Here is a 16200-nt window from a genome sequence, read left to right as displayed (position 1 = left end):
CTGGACGATGACGAGACCAGTACGATATCTGACAAAGCGGTCTAACTACAATTCGAAGCAGCAAAGCAGCACACCACCCAACTTGGGTGGGTCATAAATATCAAAGATAAGTAAAGAAAGGGAAGCTTTGCGAAAACGAATTGTACAAGCCGAAAGCCAAACTCCTACAGTTCTCCTCATGCATGACATTGTGATGGACTAGTTGACTACAAAACAAGTTGTTTCACACGACGTACGTTTCGCCGTATGGTTCGTGACGGCTCATCAGGTGTGCAATTTGAAACTCGGATGTTGAGCCATAAATAAATGTGGAAGAGAAAAGGTGGTTAAGGTGGTTGGGTGGTGTGCTGCTTTGCTGCTTCGAATTGTAGTTAGACCGCTTTGTCAGATATCGAACTGGTCTCGTCATCGTCCAGTAACAATCGACATTCTTTGTTCCGTTGGGACTGTAGCTTTTGCTGGTTTTCGTTGCGCTTGCCTTCCCCTCTTTGGTCTTTTCCATAACCTTGAACCTTCCAAGTTGGAAGGCTGTCGGTTAGCGCTACGGAGATGTGTTGAAGCTAGGTGTCAGGACGTCGAATGTTTCAGTACTCTGTCAGTTTTGTGCCTAGTTATTGCACTTTCTGACTGTATAATTATAGTATCATGTTACAGTGATGGAGAGTTACTCTTAACTCGTATCCATATGTCCTTTTCTCTTCCACAATTATTATTAGTGTTAGGAAATTTGAGGCCACATGCCACGTACTGCTCTTTTCTCTCCGAAACTCAACACTTGCAAGCCAGATATGAAAGAAAGAAAAAATCATCAGTCACACCACCGGGACTCGAACCAGGGACCTTGCTATTCGCGAGCAATGCTCTAACCAACTGAGCTACAGTATGACTCTTATCCACAGCGATGGTAAATCTATCCTTCTTCGATCAATCAATATCTGGCTTGCATCATACTGGCAACTCACACCAATCAAGAGGGCCCTCGGCCATTCGCTTGATATCATGGGGAGCGCATCAAACTATGTCCACTGCGAGCAAATACAAAATTGCAATTTCAAATTTGGACTTCACGGAGAATTTTCAAAGTGTTAGGAAATTTGAGGCCACATGCCACGTACTGCTCTTTTCTCTCCGAAACTCAACACTTGCAAGCCAGATATGAAAGAAAGAAAAAATCATCAGTCACACCACCGGGACTCAAACCAGGGACCTTGCTATTCGCGAGCAATGCTCTAACCAACTGAGCTACAGTATGACTCTTATCCACAGCGATGGTAAATCTATCCTTCTTCGATCAATCAATATCTGGCTTGAAAAGAGCAGTACGTGGCATGTGGCCTCAAATTTCCTAACACTTTGAAAATTCTCCGTGAAGTCCAAATTTGAAATTATTATTAGTATTATTATTATGGAGTTGGCTTTATTTCACTCACGTTGTCATGACATGAGGTAAGAACCCCATCACCGGGCCAAAAGAGACCAAGGGTAATGAGAGAAAAAAAGAAAAAAAAGATAAATGGCCAACGCAATGAAGACCGAAGCAAAAAGGATTGTAAAAACCAAAGCAAAAATATTGAAAGCCGACGCAGAAACTGAGAGACGGACAGAAATAAGCAGAACGATGGAGGAGGCCAGGACATATTCGAATACAAAAAGATGGAGGAGGACAGGACATATTCGAATACAAAAAGAGTAATCACAAAAATGGACTACCAGTACAGGAATAGACCTGTAGAAATAGAAGAAGAGATGAATGCCGGACATACTCAAATGGCAAGAGAAAAATCAGGCTGTGAGAACCGTCATACTGCACATTCATGGATGTCAAAGCAAATGCGGTATTGGAGGTTTATACAGACTAGCTCTACCCGTAACATGAGGAGCCTAATGCCGAATGCCAAGAACCGACTTGACGATGTTCAGCGTGCCCAGGATAGCACACTGCTGAGCCCTTTCCATGCTCAGAGTGCCTGCCAATGCCAACACAAAATGTGAGAGGGACACACCAGTCAGTCCACCAAGCGCCCCAACAACCAGGGGCACAACGCGGACATCATCCACATGCCAGATGCGTCGCAGCTCTTGGCAAAGGGGAGCGTACCTTGTTATTTTTTCGGCGATTTTTGTGGGCACGTTCTGGTCCAATGGAACACTGACATCCATCAGCAGCACCTGTGTGCTGGACCGCAACACCAGGTCTGGACGGTTGTGGCGCACTTGCGTATCCGTTGGGATATTGAACTCCCACAGGAGCTTCATGTCAGGATTTTCCGTGACAGGCACAAGAATGATGATGCTTCAGCGGCTTGCTTCCCGGCTGACCCAGACCATGCCGCTTGCATAGTGCCCAATGCACCAACTTGACGAGCGTGTCATGCCGTTCGATATACAGTGTTTTGGCTAGGGCTGGGCAACAGGCCACAATGTGATCAACTGTTTCTCCGCGAGTGCCGCAAACTCGACAAATGTCCATAACGTCTCCCCGTCCAATGACCGTGACCTGATAGTGCCTGGTCGCAATGGCCTGATCCTGTACAGCCAGCAAGAGTCCCTCTGTCGCAGGCCTGATCGTTGGCGATTTCAGCCAGCGAAAATTATTATTATTATTATTATTATTATTTGAACAAACGGCGAGGAGACAACAATTTGATAACCGCAATCAGTAATACAAGCTGGATCGACATTTGTGTACACTGTATTCATGTATTGTAAAACTGTGGAGACAATGTGCAATAAAACGATGAAAAATGTGAAGAAATTGTGTAGAGAAAGAAAGGGATTCAAACAAGTTTTCGTACAACACTCATCAGGAATCATCGTTGTACTAGGTGTAATGTACTGCTGTTATGTGTTATCACGTTGTCTTTCCTTCCTTTCTCCTTTGTTCATTTCTCGCTTTGATTGTTAAAATTCACACTTGTAAATTTCACTGTTGTTGCTCTTAGTGTTATTTCTCTAACTTAGATTTTCTATAATAGTTCAATTTTTGTTTCAGTGTCCTTTAGTACAACGATGATTCCTGATGAGTGTTGTACGAAAACTTGTTTGAATCCCTTTCTTTCTCTACACAATTTCTTCACATTTTTCATCGTTTTATTGCACATTGTCTCCACAGTTTTACAATACATGAATACAGTGTACACAAATGTCGATCCAGCTTGTATTACTGATTGCGGTTATCAAATTATTATTATTATTATTATTATTATTATTATTATTATTATTATGCACTTACGCGTCAATGTCAGCGGACGCAGACACAGGATACAGGGCATTGTCAACTCCGTTTTGAAAAAAATCCAGTAAAATGGTGGCAGGTTGATGCAAATCCACGCACTACGTTAAGAGTGGAATTTTGTTGGAATTAAAGATGTAAATTATTGTTACCAAAGCAGTTATGAAAAGCAATAATGTGATATTTTGGAGAGATTATATTTGGTTTTAGTTGTAGACCCCACCATGGGACTTGCAGAGGTCCTTGCAAAGGTCCTTCCACTCCCCTCCGCCCTGTGCAATCTCCCGGAGGGAAAGGGGATCAGACAACGTCTTGAGTCCCCTCCACCCCACTTTCTTCAGGTCATGCACATTAGGCAGAGTCGTTCTTGGCCGTCCTCTACACACCTTTTCCTTCACCTGGTAGTAGTTAATCATAGCCGCCACAGCAGGACATCCGTCAGGCATGCGCAGCATATTGCGAAAGAGTCTGCATCTGGCTAGGCGAACAAAGTTAGTTATGGGTTGTGATTTTTACCTCCTGTAGAGAGGAGCATTGCTTATTGTTTGTGGCCACCTAATACCAACGAAACTATGCAACTGCCTGCGGTGTAACGAATCCAGTTAGGCCTCGGCCATTGAAGTGGGTGTCCAGGTGGCGCTGTTGTTCAGTTAGACTGGAATCACGAATGCGTTGTACAGCCTCAGTTTCAATTCTTCATGCACTAATGTCCTCCGTTTTCAAAGACTATACATTGCTCTGTAGGATGCTGTGACGAGCTACTTTTGCCTGGGGATGTCTTTGTCGTCACCAATCTGGGAACTTAACTTTTTCGTCATTCTCCATTCTTCCGAGACTCGATCCTGCTGCCGGGTGAGTTTTGTGTGTTCGGTCTTCTCTACGTTGAGATGGAGATACCATTGCTCGAGGACTGTTGCGGTAAGAGGTTCAAGCTGTGCTAGCCAAGCAGATGAAGTCCTGACAAAATCGGTGTCATCCGCGTAGGTGATTGTAGACTGGTAGAGTGTTATCTGCAGGACGAGCGAGGTGGGGCTGCGGCGACGACATCCCGCAGTGCCGCGTCTAGATAGACTACAAATAGCATAGGGGAATGTGAATCTCCCAATGGAGTGCCTATTGTGTGGAAAGGGGGTTGACTCGAAACTTCAAAATCGAACACTCAGCGTCGTGTTAGCGATGAGTAACTTTACCAAACGTACGTCATCCAGAAGTAGGGCGTTCTCCTAAACGGCCTGAATTCGGTGTCACTGAATGGTGTCAAATGCTTTTGATATGTCTATACCGAGAATTTCAATGACATACTTATTTCGGGGCTGTTGCTGCAAGCCATTTGTAACACCAAAATGCATCTGCCGTTGATCGTCCTGCCCGGAATCCGCTCTGGTTGTCACTGAGAAAGGTATTAACTCTATGTGAGATGCGTTTCAACGTGAGAATTGACCCCGCCTTCCTGAGGGCAGTTAGAAGCACTATGGGACGAAGATTTCCAGGTGGTTCCTTCTTTTTGTTAGGTCTTTGAAGAGCAATCAGTGCGCCTAGGCCGAGTACCAAGAAGAAAAGTCAGCCTATGCAACATCGATTATACTTGCACAGGTTTGTCCGGCTGTGCTTCACAATTGATCGCCATTTCGTGAGAGCAAAGTACTACTTATGGAAGAGCATCGTTTAACAACCAACTTACCTGTACAAGATGCCGTAGCAGACCCCCAGCTGCCATCCTGCCCGCATTCAGCGACTCTTGTGCCAGTGATAAAGTACCCTGGGTTGCAGGTGTAGAATCCTTGAGATGGAAAGACATTGCCTGACGGATAGCTTACTGTTCCATATGCGAACTGAAGGTTCTGTAGACACTTTGCGTTGGTAGGAGCTGAAGACAAGAACATGTATCATGTTTGTCCACCATTCTCTTTAATGAACCCAGTAAGTGCAAAATAAGGGGGTTTTCTCTCTCTACAAAATCCACATTATTATGTTAACCCTCTAAGTAACGTGGACGGCGTAAGGAGCCCATAATGAGTACCATATTTCCCCGTACACAGGGTTTCAACAAAAAATTAAAAAGTAAATAAGGGGAATGAACTCCAGTTATCACATGGCACGTGATTGTTGCCCGTACTCCAGCGAATCAGCACCTTTCGCGCCGCGGCCAAAGATATGCAATATTGCATGCAACAAAATAGTTTATTTGCCCCCAAAAAATAGTTTATTTCAGTGATTGCTAGATCCACTAGGTGCGTATACGACCACACTGTAGACTGTAGACTGTAGACTTGAAGTTGAACTTGCTGCTGTTGACCTAAGTAGGTATTATACATTATTATGCTGTTTTGTTTTTTTGCGTGTTTCTTCTTTTTTTCTTTCTTTCTAAAACTTTGAGTTGAAGTTTTCGGAACACTTGGGAAAACGAGCGAGGTGGGGCTGCGGCGACGACATCCCGTAAAAGAAAAGTTATAGAAATATCATAAGGAGGGGGAGGTGAGCGTTTGTGCTTATCTTGGTTGCGCTCACCTTCCCCTCCTTATGTTATTTCTATAACTTAGAACCATCCAAGTTGGAAGGCTGTTGGAGTGCGCATCCTAAATGTGCTAGAGCTGTTAGCCAGTTAGTTGTAGAACGTCAGTACCGTCGGTCAGTGTCGTGCAATGTCATAGCATGAGCTGCTTGGTTAGTAACTGGTGGTGTTAGTGGACAGTATAGCGTAACTTGTAGTTCCTTGGTCTTTCTCTTTTGTATAAATTTTACAAATAACTTCGTTTCTTCACTTTTACACACATGAGAGCAACAATCGACCTATCTATGCGTTCAGCAAGACCTTGGCAATCGATTCGGCACATCGGTTTTCTGTCAGTAAGGATAGATATAACCAGGGCAAAGCCGGAAGTGTGCTCGCTCGGACGAACAAAATTGTCGCAAGTAGAGAACGTGAAGCATGCACAACGCAGGTTTTTCTATTTTTTTAGTGGCAAACCATGATATTGTTTATCAAAAACATTGACATTTTCAGTGGGTTTCAAGTTAACTATATCCGAATTTCCTGCGTTGAAACTTAACGTCGTTGGAATTGGTCCCGCGAGTGGGAAAGCGCAAGTGCCAGGAAAAGGCATTTATCGAACTTCGTTCAGGAACCCTCGTGAGGAAGACGATTTTCTTTTCACTGTGGTTTGCCTGTCCTCCGTATCATTCCAGAAATCCATCATTCGAAAATATCCGTGGGGATATAACTGAGCTGCTTCATTTATGAAAACGTTGAGTTCATCTTAACTCCAAAAAATATATTCTTACACAAGTGGCACTAAGAGAGTCAATAGAAAGAAATATAAAACCCATTAATTTTGTAAAGTGCAGACTAAGAAAACAAGCTTGCGGGTCATGCGATTTGCTCTAAGGGAGCGCTCACACTGCGACCAAAACCAGCGTCCATGCGGCCATGCGGCCAAGTTACATGACAACGTAATGAACTTGTTTCCAATCGTAACCGCAACCTCCGGAGGGGGGTGCCGCCACTTAGCGGCGTTGGCGGCGACATGATCGTAGACGTAAAGCGTATTTGTGTACAACCTGGCCGGAAGTAGGTTCAATTTCTCAAATTTCGGTGTGTTGATTCATGAAACTCGGCCGTTGTCGATGTCATCCTCTTGCACTTTTTGTAGTTGCAGTCCTGCACGCGCGCACCGCCATATACATGATTGTATGTACTCTTTGCCCTTTTTGGACGATTTCAAATCTGTTTTTATTTGCTTCATTGTCAGTTGATCGTGTCGGTGACCAGTTTCTACAGTGTCCTCGTTCACTTTCGGTTTGGGAAATCATCCTTTTCTACTTTTCTGTGATGAAAGAATGCTATACCTCAAGAAATTCAGTTCCGTATCATACGAAAACACAGTTTTCATCTCAGCAACAAACAAAAGAAACGGAAACTACCTGCATTTCCACTGGCATTTGTTTTGACCACGCTGACAGGAAAGCGAAAGCGCTTGGATGTCAGCCTCTCAAGACTCAAAACCTACATGATATTAAGATTCCATTTCGTTGACTTCAAGAAACTTTGACGAGCCACGAAGCACTTCCTTCAACATGCAACATGCGAAAAATTCTTATTATGAACTCTTTTGGGTACGAACCGCAATTCGTAAAGTTTATGTGACAACTTCACGTCTAGACGCCAACGAGGCCTAGTGTGAGCACGACTGCCACGTTTCTGCGTTTTGCTGACGCATGGACGCGTGCTCATGGTCGCAGTGTGAGTGCGCCCTAAACCAGTACTAGTATACTTATAGGCTATTCATAGGACGTGAAAATGAATGAAAACACGTTTGTATAAAAGTGGACAAGCTGGACCATCGGATTCACACGGACAACAGACCCGTGCAAATCTCGCATGGGTCTGTGTACTCATTAACTCGAGTACCATAATCAAGTACTCTCGCTGTTTTTACACGCGCCCAAAGCACAAACGTAAAAAGAGTACCACACACGTGAGTTTGCCCGTCGTGTGAATCCCCTATTACGGGAATCGCGTTTTTTAAATACCGTACTTTACCGGTTGTAAGTCGACTCTGGTTTTAAGTCGACACCGTCTCTGGAGGTTTTTGTTCTGCGTTTTAAAGTTATCACCCAACGAAGCACTGCTAACTACTCCCTGCTACTAATACATCGACAAATCATGTAAACATTCCTTATTGGAGGGTATAACGTCCCAATCCTCGAAAAAGGCCAATATACTGGCATAAATGTGTACACACGGTGCACTCGTGCATGCAGTGCCGGTCTTTTTTAAAAGATACAAATAGTTCCCGGTTATAAGTCGAATCCCGGTTGTAAGTCGACCCCATCCTTTCTTCTTCTATTTTCAGTCGTGAAAGGTCAATTTACAACCGGAAATATACGGTGTATATTTTATTAGAAACCGCAAATCTTCGGACACACTCCTTCCTTCGCCATCCGTTCCTTCCTCCAATTCCTCTGCGCCCTATTTGTTTCGTCCATCCCGCCTGGCCCGGTCTATTGAACTTGACTCGGCCGTCAACCTGCTGTCACGTCCTCCATTCGCTCTTGTCCGTTGAATGCGTAGCTTCTGTTGTAGTTGGCTGTTGATCGTCGTGGTCTTTGAATAGTGGGAATGCATGGTGGATTGGCTGTGGTTGTTGTAGTTTGCGTTGTTGATGTTGGTGTGGGAGCCGGTGATACGCAAGGTAGGATTGTCTCAATCGTTCTACATTATTTTTTTGTATAAAGTATCCACCAATGTGGATTCAGCTTGTCTTATTGATTGCGGTTATCAAATTATTGTATCCCCGCAATTTGTTTACATAACATTATTACGTAAATCTCGAACGATAGTGCGGTGGACCTGTGCAGTTGAAAGGCAGCATTGACAATATCTACCTGCATAACTTATACGTTAGCTAGGGCGCATCAAACACACACATATGCGCATATTCATAAAGAGATTATTATCATACGCTCACATAAACAACCACATACCAGCGATGTACAAAGGCACACACACATTTGCCCATGCACGCAGCGCATAATCATACATTGTGCGTGGACTCACTGTCTCACAAAAACGTCCACAAACCACGACGCAGAGTCCCTACAACCGGTCGGTTGAAGTCCCATTGGCTCGAGCACGGAACTTGAAGGACTACAACTTTTTCTGGTCGGGCAGATCCCGGAGATGTTGGCGAACCAACTGTTTCCAGATGTCTAACACTCATTCAGGGAACCACAGTCGATATCAGACTGCAGCTGGTAGTGGTTGACCGGTCGCCACCCGCGCCTGCTGCCTGGTGTTGGCAGGATGTTGTTCGTGAGATGGTACTGCTTGGGAGGGGGGGGGGGGGTACAGCATTCGGGTTAACATCTGTGGGCCTGTCATGTAATGGATTTTATAGAGATAGCAGAGAGCAGCAACTTTGCGCCAGAGTTCAAGGCTTGGCAGATATGCGCCGTTGCCGATCAGATGCAGGGCTCTCCGCAGTACAGCAGTTGAGCCAGCACCGCCTGAGAATCACCCATTCAGATTAGCATGCCATGCTTTAAGATTGGGCTAAGAAAGCCGTTGTACACTGCGAGTCAGCAGCCAGGATCAAGCACTGCCGAGGCCTTCTTCAGGTAGCCCAGTGGTTGTGCGGCGTGCAGGGCTGACTATTGAAGTTGCTGGCAGAATGTCAGTTGACTGTAGAAGGCTATACCGAGTATCTTCCAGCACTGGGTTGCAGGAATGATTTCACCTTGGAATGTGACTGGTGGGCAATCCCAGGGCGGACAGCGGTGGCTCACATGCAGCAGGACTGACTTGGTGCGCTCGGAAGCCACTCGCCAGGTCGCACCCCAGGCAGCAAGGGGATTGACGGCGGTCTGGAGATTACCACAGTCAGCTGCGAAGATGCCCAGACACTGAATACACCTGTAGAGCATTGTGTCGTCTGCGTACGTGGCAAGGCTGGTCGATTGGTCCTCAGAGGTGGTCCGGGGTGGTCCTTAGCGTCATCAATGTACAGCAAGAAGACAGTGGGCCCGAGGATGCTTCCTTGAGGCACATTTGCTTAGATGACGTGTGTAATTGATGTTTGTCCACCGAATACGGCCCGGATCTGGCGGCCCTTTAGATAGTGTTTCAACCATGAGAGCAAGTGGCCAGTAAGCCCAATACATCTGTCTTTGTCCTCTAAACCACGGTGCGACACTTTGTCAAATGTGCAGGCCACGTCGACAGCAAGGATTCGGGTCACGCCATCAGCTTTGGACGTCTTTGACAGTTAGGTCAGACATGCTGAAGAAATGCATTGTCGAGGTGACACTCGGGCTAGCAGCAAAGCTGCGAAAGGAAAAGCCCATTTTTGATTACTCAGCAAAACAAAGAGCATGACATCAGTCTTGTATGCAGTTTCAAGAGCTTGGGCCTTGGGCTGGCATTGTGGTGGCAGCAGCCGCATTGCCTTAGCCTTCAGTTTGTAGCGGCACAATGCTCTCTGTTATGGCGGCCGACAAAGCCGACTGCACCTCGTCCCGCACGAGAGCGCGGAGATCGATTGCGCCCACCTCACCTGAGCTGATGGAGGAGGCATTGGTGCCGGTCGGGCTTCTGGGCTCGCAAGCCGTGTCCGCAATATCGTGTTGCTGGTTTTACAGGCCAGAGCAGACCTGACTACCAAGGGCTAGCTTTGCAAAACTAACGGCTTTGTAAAATGCTTTTATTTCCTCTCGAGTTCAGGCAGCGCTGTGAAAGCTCACTGCAAGGTATCCGGTCAGTTAGGCGAGTGACATTTCGTCGCGAGACATTTCGAGGTGGTCATTTTATCAAGTGACAATTCGCGACTGTGCAGTTTCACAGCGTGACTTTTTTACCGCCTGACACATTCGGCGAGTACATTTCGACAAAGTTACATTTTCATCGCTGACCCTGTCGCTGAATGTTACTGAAAAACTGAAAACTCTGGATACGATATCCTTTCCCTTGGTGACTCAATCATGGACGCTTGTACCGATTTTACTGGCCTAACTTCGCGAGGCAAACCTAAGATAGTGAAGGGTGGATATGCCTACGTGCAAGGCAAAAGAGGAAGAGACGAGACTATTTAGGGCAGCTGCGAAAAGAAAGACCAGCTGTCCTGCGAAGGCTGCATGAAGACAGAGAGCGACAAGATAACAGCGTACAGTGGCAGCCACAACTACGCGCCTGCCTTCAGGGACGGTACGCAATGGACCCATCATTTTCATTGCAAATTCGCATGGTTACTGCACTAGCATTCCGAATTATTATCAATTGCTTGAAGAAAACCTCCCAGGGTTTGCAGAAAATGTGATAACATATCTTGAGGAATACTACATCGGCAGGCTTAGACCGAACGCTACACGGCGTAAACCAATGTTCCCTAGGGAATTGCGGAGTGTACGGAGTTGTGTGCTTGAAGGACAGCCACGCAAAAGCATCCCTCAAGAAGGTTGGCACCGTCGTGTTGCCAGCGCAGTGACTTGTCACCACCCCAGCATTTGAAGGCCCATCACCAGCCTTCAAGTCGAGGAGCGCAGTGCATCACAGCATCGGAAACACTGACAAACCGCTGGTCATGCACCTCCTATCAGAATTTTTTTAATTTTCTTTTTACTGAATACCACAGAACCATCAGATGCTGCACAGCGGAGGCGGTGGCATATTGGATGGAAGTGGGGGCGGGGCAAAAGTAACTCCTCCGACCAAAGGTCTCGGAATCATCGTTACTCCTGTGCGTTTCTTACATGACACGTGACCGTATCCTAGGAATTATCCAATCATCACCTTTCCCACCCCGAGCATGATTGAGCCACCATGCCCACTGTCCTTGGCAACACTGACGCCACTTCAAGTATGATTGACAATCATGCCCGTGGTCAAGTGGCAACGGGATATAGCCAATAAAATGACAAGGCGCTGGTTTTGAAGAAAGAAGTGGAAGCACATGTAGAAACAATTTTTTTGACAATGCAACACAATTATTGTGGAAAGGTCACAACAATAAGAGACAAGATCAAAAGGAAAGCTTTACAATAATAATAATAATAAAACGTAGCCTGTAAAATGTAAAAAGTCACTGAGTACAGTATAATTCAATATCCATGTCCAGCATTTATAATAAAAATAATCTGCTGCAATTTATAGATTCTCATATGCGAGCAACCTGGGCTTCAGCAACAACCAGCTCAGCAGACTCCGGATGCCGAACCGATCGCTCACGGAAAAGACCCCGTTAACCCCGCAAACACATTATGCATGATCGCAACAGGGCAAATGAGAGACGGCATCTGATGTAAGATATTACGTGGGAGTACTGCTCCTTCCTCCTTTCCGCTCTCAATAACACGATTCGGCGATAGAGTGATGTCGCTGCTCTTCCCATGCCACCACTTGCCGACAGCACAACAGGCATGAACGTAGCATGCTCCACCTCTCTCACTCTCTCTTCATAACATCGTCGCTTTTCTTTTTCATGGCGCCGATAGACAGTGGTGTGTGGCGCATTCTTCAGTGTGGCAGTCGATTTCTGTCGGATCCAGAATTCCAGTATGTTGTCATCGAACTGGAGCTCCTAGCTGTCGTCTGGGAGGTGAATAAATGTTCTCTCTACCTCGCCGATACATTGTTTAAGCTTGTCACCGACCACCGGCCCCTCACACTAATCATCAACTCGTACTCGCTCGATCAGATTGAGAATCCCCGGCTCCAACGCCTGGTCATAAAGTTTCGTCCATACCAGCTTCATGCCATTTGGCGTAAGGGTACTGACAACGGTTTCGCCGACACGCTGTCCCGCAATCCGGTGGACGATCCCACCCCTGACGAAGAGCTCGGTGGACACCCAACCCTTCGTACTCCTGCCATACTCGCTTGCATTCGGAAAGACACCAAAGGCCAGATTGCCAAACTCCGGTTTGCCGAATTGCAAGAAGTCGCTCGAGCTGACTCGGATTATCAGGCACTCCTCACCACTGTCCGGAATGGATTTCCCGACGACAAACGTGACTTGTGTTCTGCTGCCCAGCAATATTGGACAGTCCGTCATCATCTTACAGTCGACAAGGACCTGGTACTGAATGGTCCCGGCATTGTGGTCCTGCGTTCTCTCAGGCGTAGTGTGCTTGACGACTTGCATCCTGCAAATCAAGGCCTCAACCGTACCAAGGCTCATGCTCGCCATGTGGTGTATTGGCCCCAGCTGTCCAACCACATTGACGACATCGTTCGCAGCTGCGCTGAATGCCGTCACCATGCATCTTCCCAGGTGAAGGAACCTCTGCTGGCAACTGAGGATCGTTGTCCTGCCCTCTCGTTTGAGAGCACCAGCGCGGATCTGTTCGAATGCCAAGGCTACCAGCTCCTGGTATACGTGGACCCTAAGACCGGCTGGCCCTGTGTTGCCAAGATAGGACGCACCGCCACCTCCGCTGACGTAGTCCGTGCGTTCCGAGGCTGGTTCGCGGATCTCGGTGTCCCAGCTGTCATGACGACTGATGGTGGTCCGCAGTTCACAGCGCAGCGTTCCTCCGCCTTCTGTCAGCGTTGGCAAGCCCCCCCCCCCCCCTCCACCAACGGAGACATTAACGGCGACGCCTTCCGTCGTGGCTTATTTGAATGGCGTATTACTCCCCGTAGCTCCGGTCAGAGCCCAGGGCAGGCCCTATTTGGCCGCCCCCTGTCGTCATTCGTGCTTGCCTATCGGACCAGTTTTGCCCCAGCATGGCAAGAAACCGGTGACGAAATCGACAGTCGTGCCTCTGTCCAGGCTGAAGCAGCCAGTCAGCACTACAACCAGTCTGCCCGTTCTCTGCCTCCCCTCCACCTTGGTTGCCCTGTGGATCTACAAGATCCCCGCAGCAAGTTGTGGAACGCCCACGGTACCATTGTCGCCATTGGTAGCGATCGCGACTACATGGTCAAGCTTCCCAGTGACCGAATATAATGGCGGAACCGTCGCATTCTTCGTCCTGTTGTCTTGCCGGTAGCACCTGCACAGCCGATGCCTGCTACCCCCATCACTCAGCCTGCCCCGCCAGTCCGGCGCAGTCAGCGCCGCCGCCAACTCCCGTCTAGGCTGAATATTTCGAACAATCGTGGCCAAACTTATGATTAGCTGCCTGTGCGTCTTTCTGTCTCTTGTTGAGCTCAGCTATGTTCGTATTCAGTTATCTCTATATTATTTGCTGTCCTTTCTAGTTTGTATTAAATGCCTTGTTGTCATCTCACAAGGGGCGTGAGATACATCTATGTAAATGTAATTGTTATATTTCTATCTCAGAAGGGACGTGATGTATCATGCTGGCTACTTATGTATTGCACATGTACTTCAAGTTGCTATCACCCGTATAACGCGTATTGTTACGTTATACGCCTTGCTTCACGTGATTACGTCATGTCTCTATTGGACGCATGCACGCATCCATATTCTATATTCGTGTGTTCTTCTCCTTTCTCTTCTTCCTCACTTGAGAATGTAAATAATTAGTTTATATTATCTTGTCACCGAACTCATTCCTCTTGTCTAGCAGTAGTGGTGTGCACGAGAACATAACAGCAGGATGGTTCAGCAATGCCACTCTGATCACGTCCAATATAGATACGCTGAGAACGGCCCAACAGATAGTCAGAAAACCACTTCAGGGCTGTCCCTGTTATGCCGATATCGAATAGGTCCTGAAGTAGCCATTTATGACGGACCTTGTCGAATGCCTTAGACATATCTAGAAGGCACATGCCAGTACACCAACGCTTGTCCCGTGCAATAGGAATACGATTTAGCATGAGTACCACGGCATCCTCCGTTGAGTGGCCAGCACGGAATGCAAATTGAGTCGCGGGGAGGGTACCAGATATGTCCAGAAACTGAGCCAGCTTCTTCTGTACGATTTTTTCGAAGAGGTTTGACAATATGGGAAGTAGGGAGACTGGACGGAAGTTAGTGGGAATATACGGGTTCCCAGCTTTGAACAGCGGGATTATGTGTCATGGCCAGCAATCAAGGACATCTGAGAGTTGTAATTTTTGCACTCCTCCGAGGTGTGATTTTTGGCGTGCTGGGCCAAGCACAAGGAAGCCATCTGCAAAAAAACTGCAGAAAATGGTTGTTGTTTGATCCTTTGGTGTAATCTTTGTTTCTAGTCGAAGCTAGTTGCTGTTTGGAGCAGAAACGCTGAAATTGTCTATTTTCTGCATGTACTCATGTACTCAGGCATGCAGTCTCACTCGTATTTTAGCTATTTTTCTGGATTGGATGCTGCTCTGCGCCCCTTGGTGAACATTTCCTGCGCTCGTGGAGCAGCTGAAAAGGACCACTGGTATGTCTGGTTCCTGGTTTGAAAGTGGAGAGTCGACTTTTGTGCCTTGAAAAAGGAGTAGAGAGCGATAAAGGTACGTCTGTGGCTGATTTTTGAGTGCTCCTCGTACATTTTTGATCGTGATAGAAATTCTCAGACCAAAGTCAGACCAAAGTCAGCGCGATGATGGTCGTACAGTTTTCTTGTGAATTTTTTAGTTGTTTCATCTCGTATCTATGTCAGTATCGTGATGGTGACGTGGAGAGGGTGATTTTCTTCCTCTAGGCTTCGTTCGGCCGACTTTGCTTAGTCCTCGTTGAAAAGTGATCCTGAAAAAAAGGTCGATTCGCAAAATTATGTTGATTTTCAATGTACAAGATGACATGCGATTGCTGGCTATGGCGACTTTGAAAGCTATGGGGACAGTGCCATTGACGAGCGAGGCATTACACAACGTGGCCACGGACGCAGCTAAGATATCGGCACAGCTTTTCAGAAGGTGGCCAGGTATCCCGTCGCTTCCTGTAGCTTTGGCAGAATTGATTTGTCAGAGAAGCCGTTCTACTTCGTCAAAAGAACTTGCGGCAATTCTGACATTGCAGTCTGAGGCTGTGGTCCTTGCGGTAGCGGAATGCTATGAGGACGTGCCTAGTCTGTTTCTAATGCCTGGAAGACTGACAAAACTTCTTCAATGGGGCAAGTAGGCTCCACAAATACTCTTTTCCTGTTCGTAACGGAGTTTATGACCTTCCAGTGCTTACCCGGGTTCTGACTGGACGCGGCACATTGCGCTCCGAAGAAATCGTTGCACTTTCGGCGATAGGCATTTCTGGCGCTTGAGCGTGCTTGCTTGAACTGTAAGTGAAGATTCTGGTTTCCCTTATCTCGTAGCCTCTGCCAGCATTCCTCTTGCAGTAAAATTCAAAAACTACACGCAACAATTCAGTCACTTTTACATTAACGTTTTCATCGAAAATGTTGGTGGCCCACGGAGAAGCTTGTCGTTTGGAGTGACATGTGATCACCGCTGCTTTTCCTTGCCAGAGTCAACAATACCCTTTGTTCTGCAGCGTTGGGAGTGGTGTTGGAGTAGAAATTGCTGACTGAACATCGCGGAGGACGAGCTTTGCTGCGCAGGTGTGAGTTTGGACGTATTTCAGAATGGTCAAGTGGAA

At 46.8% G+C, this 16200-nt stretch overlaps 1 protein-coding gene across 1 annotated transcript in view; it reads right to left on the bottom strand.

The window, feature by feature from the left end:
* The window catches only part of LOC135820184 (sushi, von Willebrand factor type A, EGF and pentraxin domain-containing protein 1-like), a 102936-nt gene that overhangs the window by 68649 nt on the left and 18087 nt on the right, over positions 1-16200 (bottom strand). The window contains exon 4 of the mRNA XM_065333495.1: positions 4914-5099. Within this exon, the coding sequence (XP_065189567.1) occupies positions 4914-5099 (186 nt within the window). The remainder of the gene's footprint in view (positions 1-4913; positions 5100-16200) is intronic.

This window comes from Sycon ciliatum, chromosome 6, assembly GCF_964019385.1.
Source record: "Sycon ciliatum chromosome 6, ocSycCili1.1, whole genome shotgun sequence".
Taxonomy (NCBI): Eukaryota; Metazoa; Porifera; class Calcarea; order Leucosolenida; family Sycettidae; genus Sycon; species Sycon ciliatum.
Note: the sequence above shows the minus strand (reverse complement) of the source record. Positions and strands in the feature narration are given on the sequence as shown.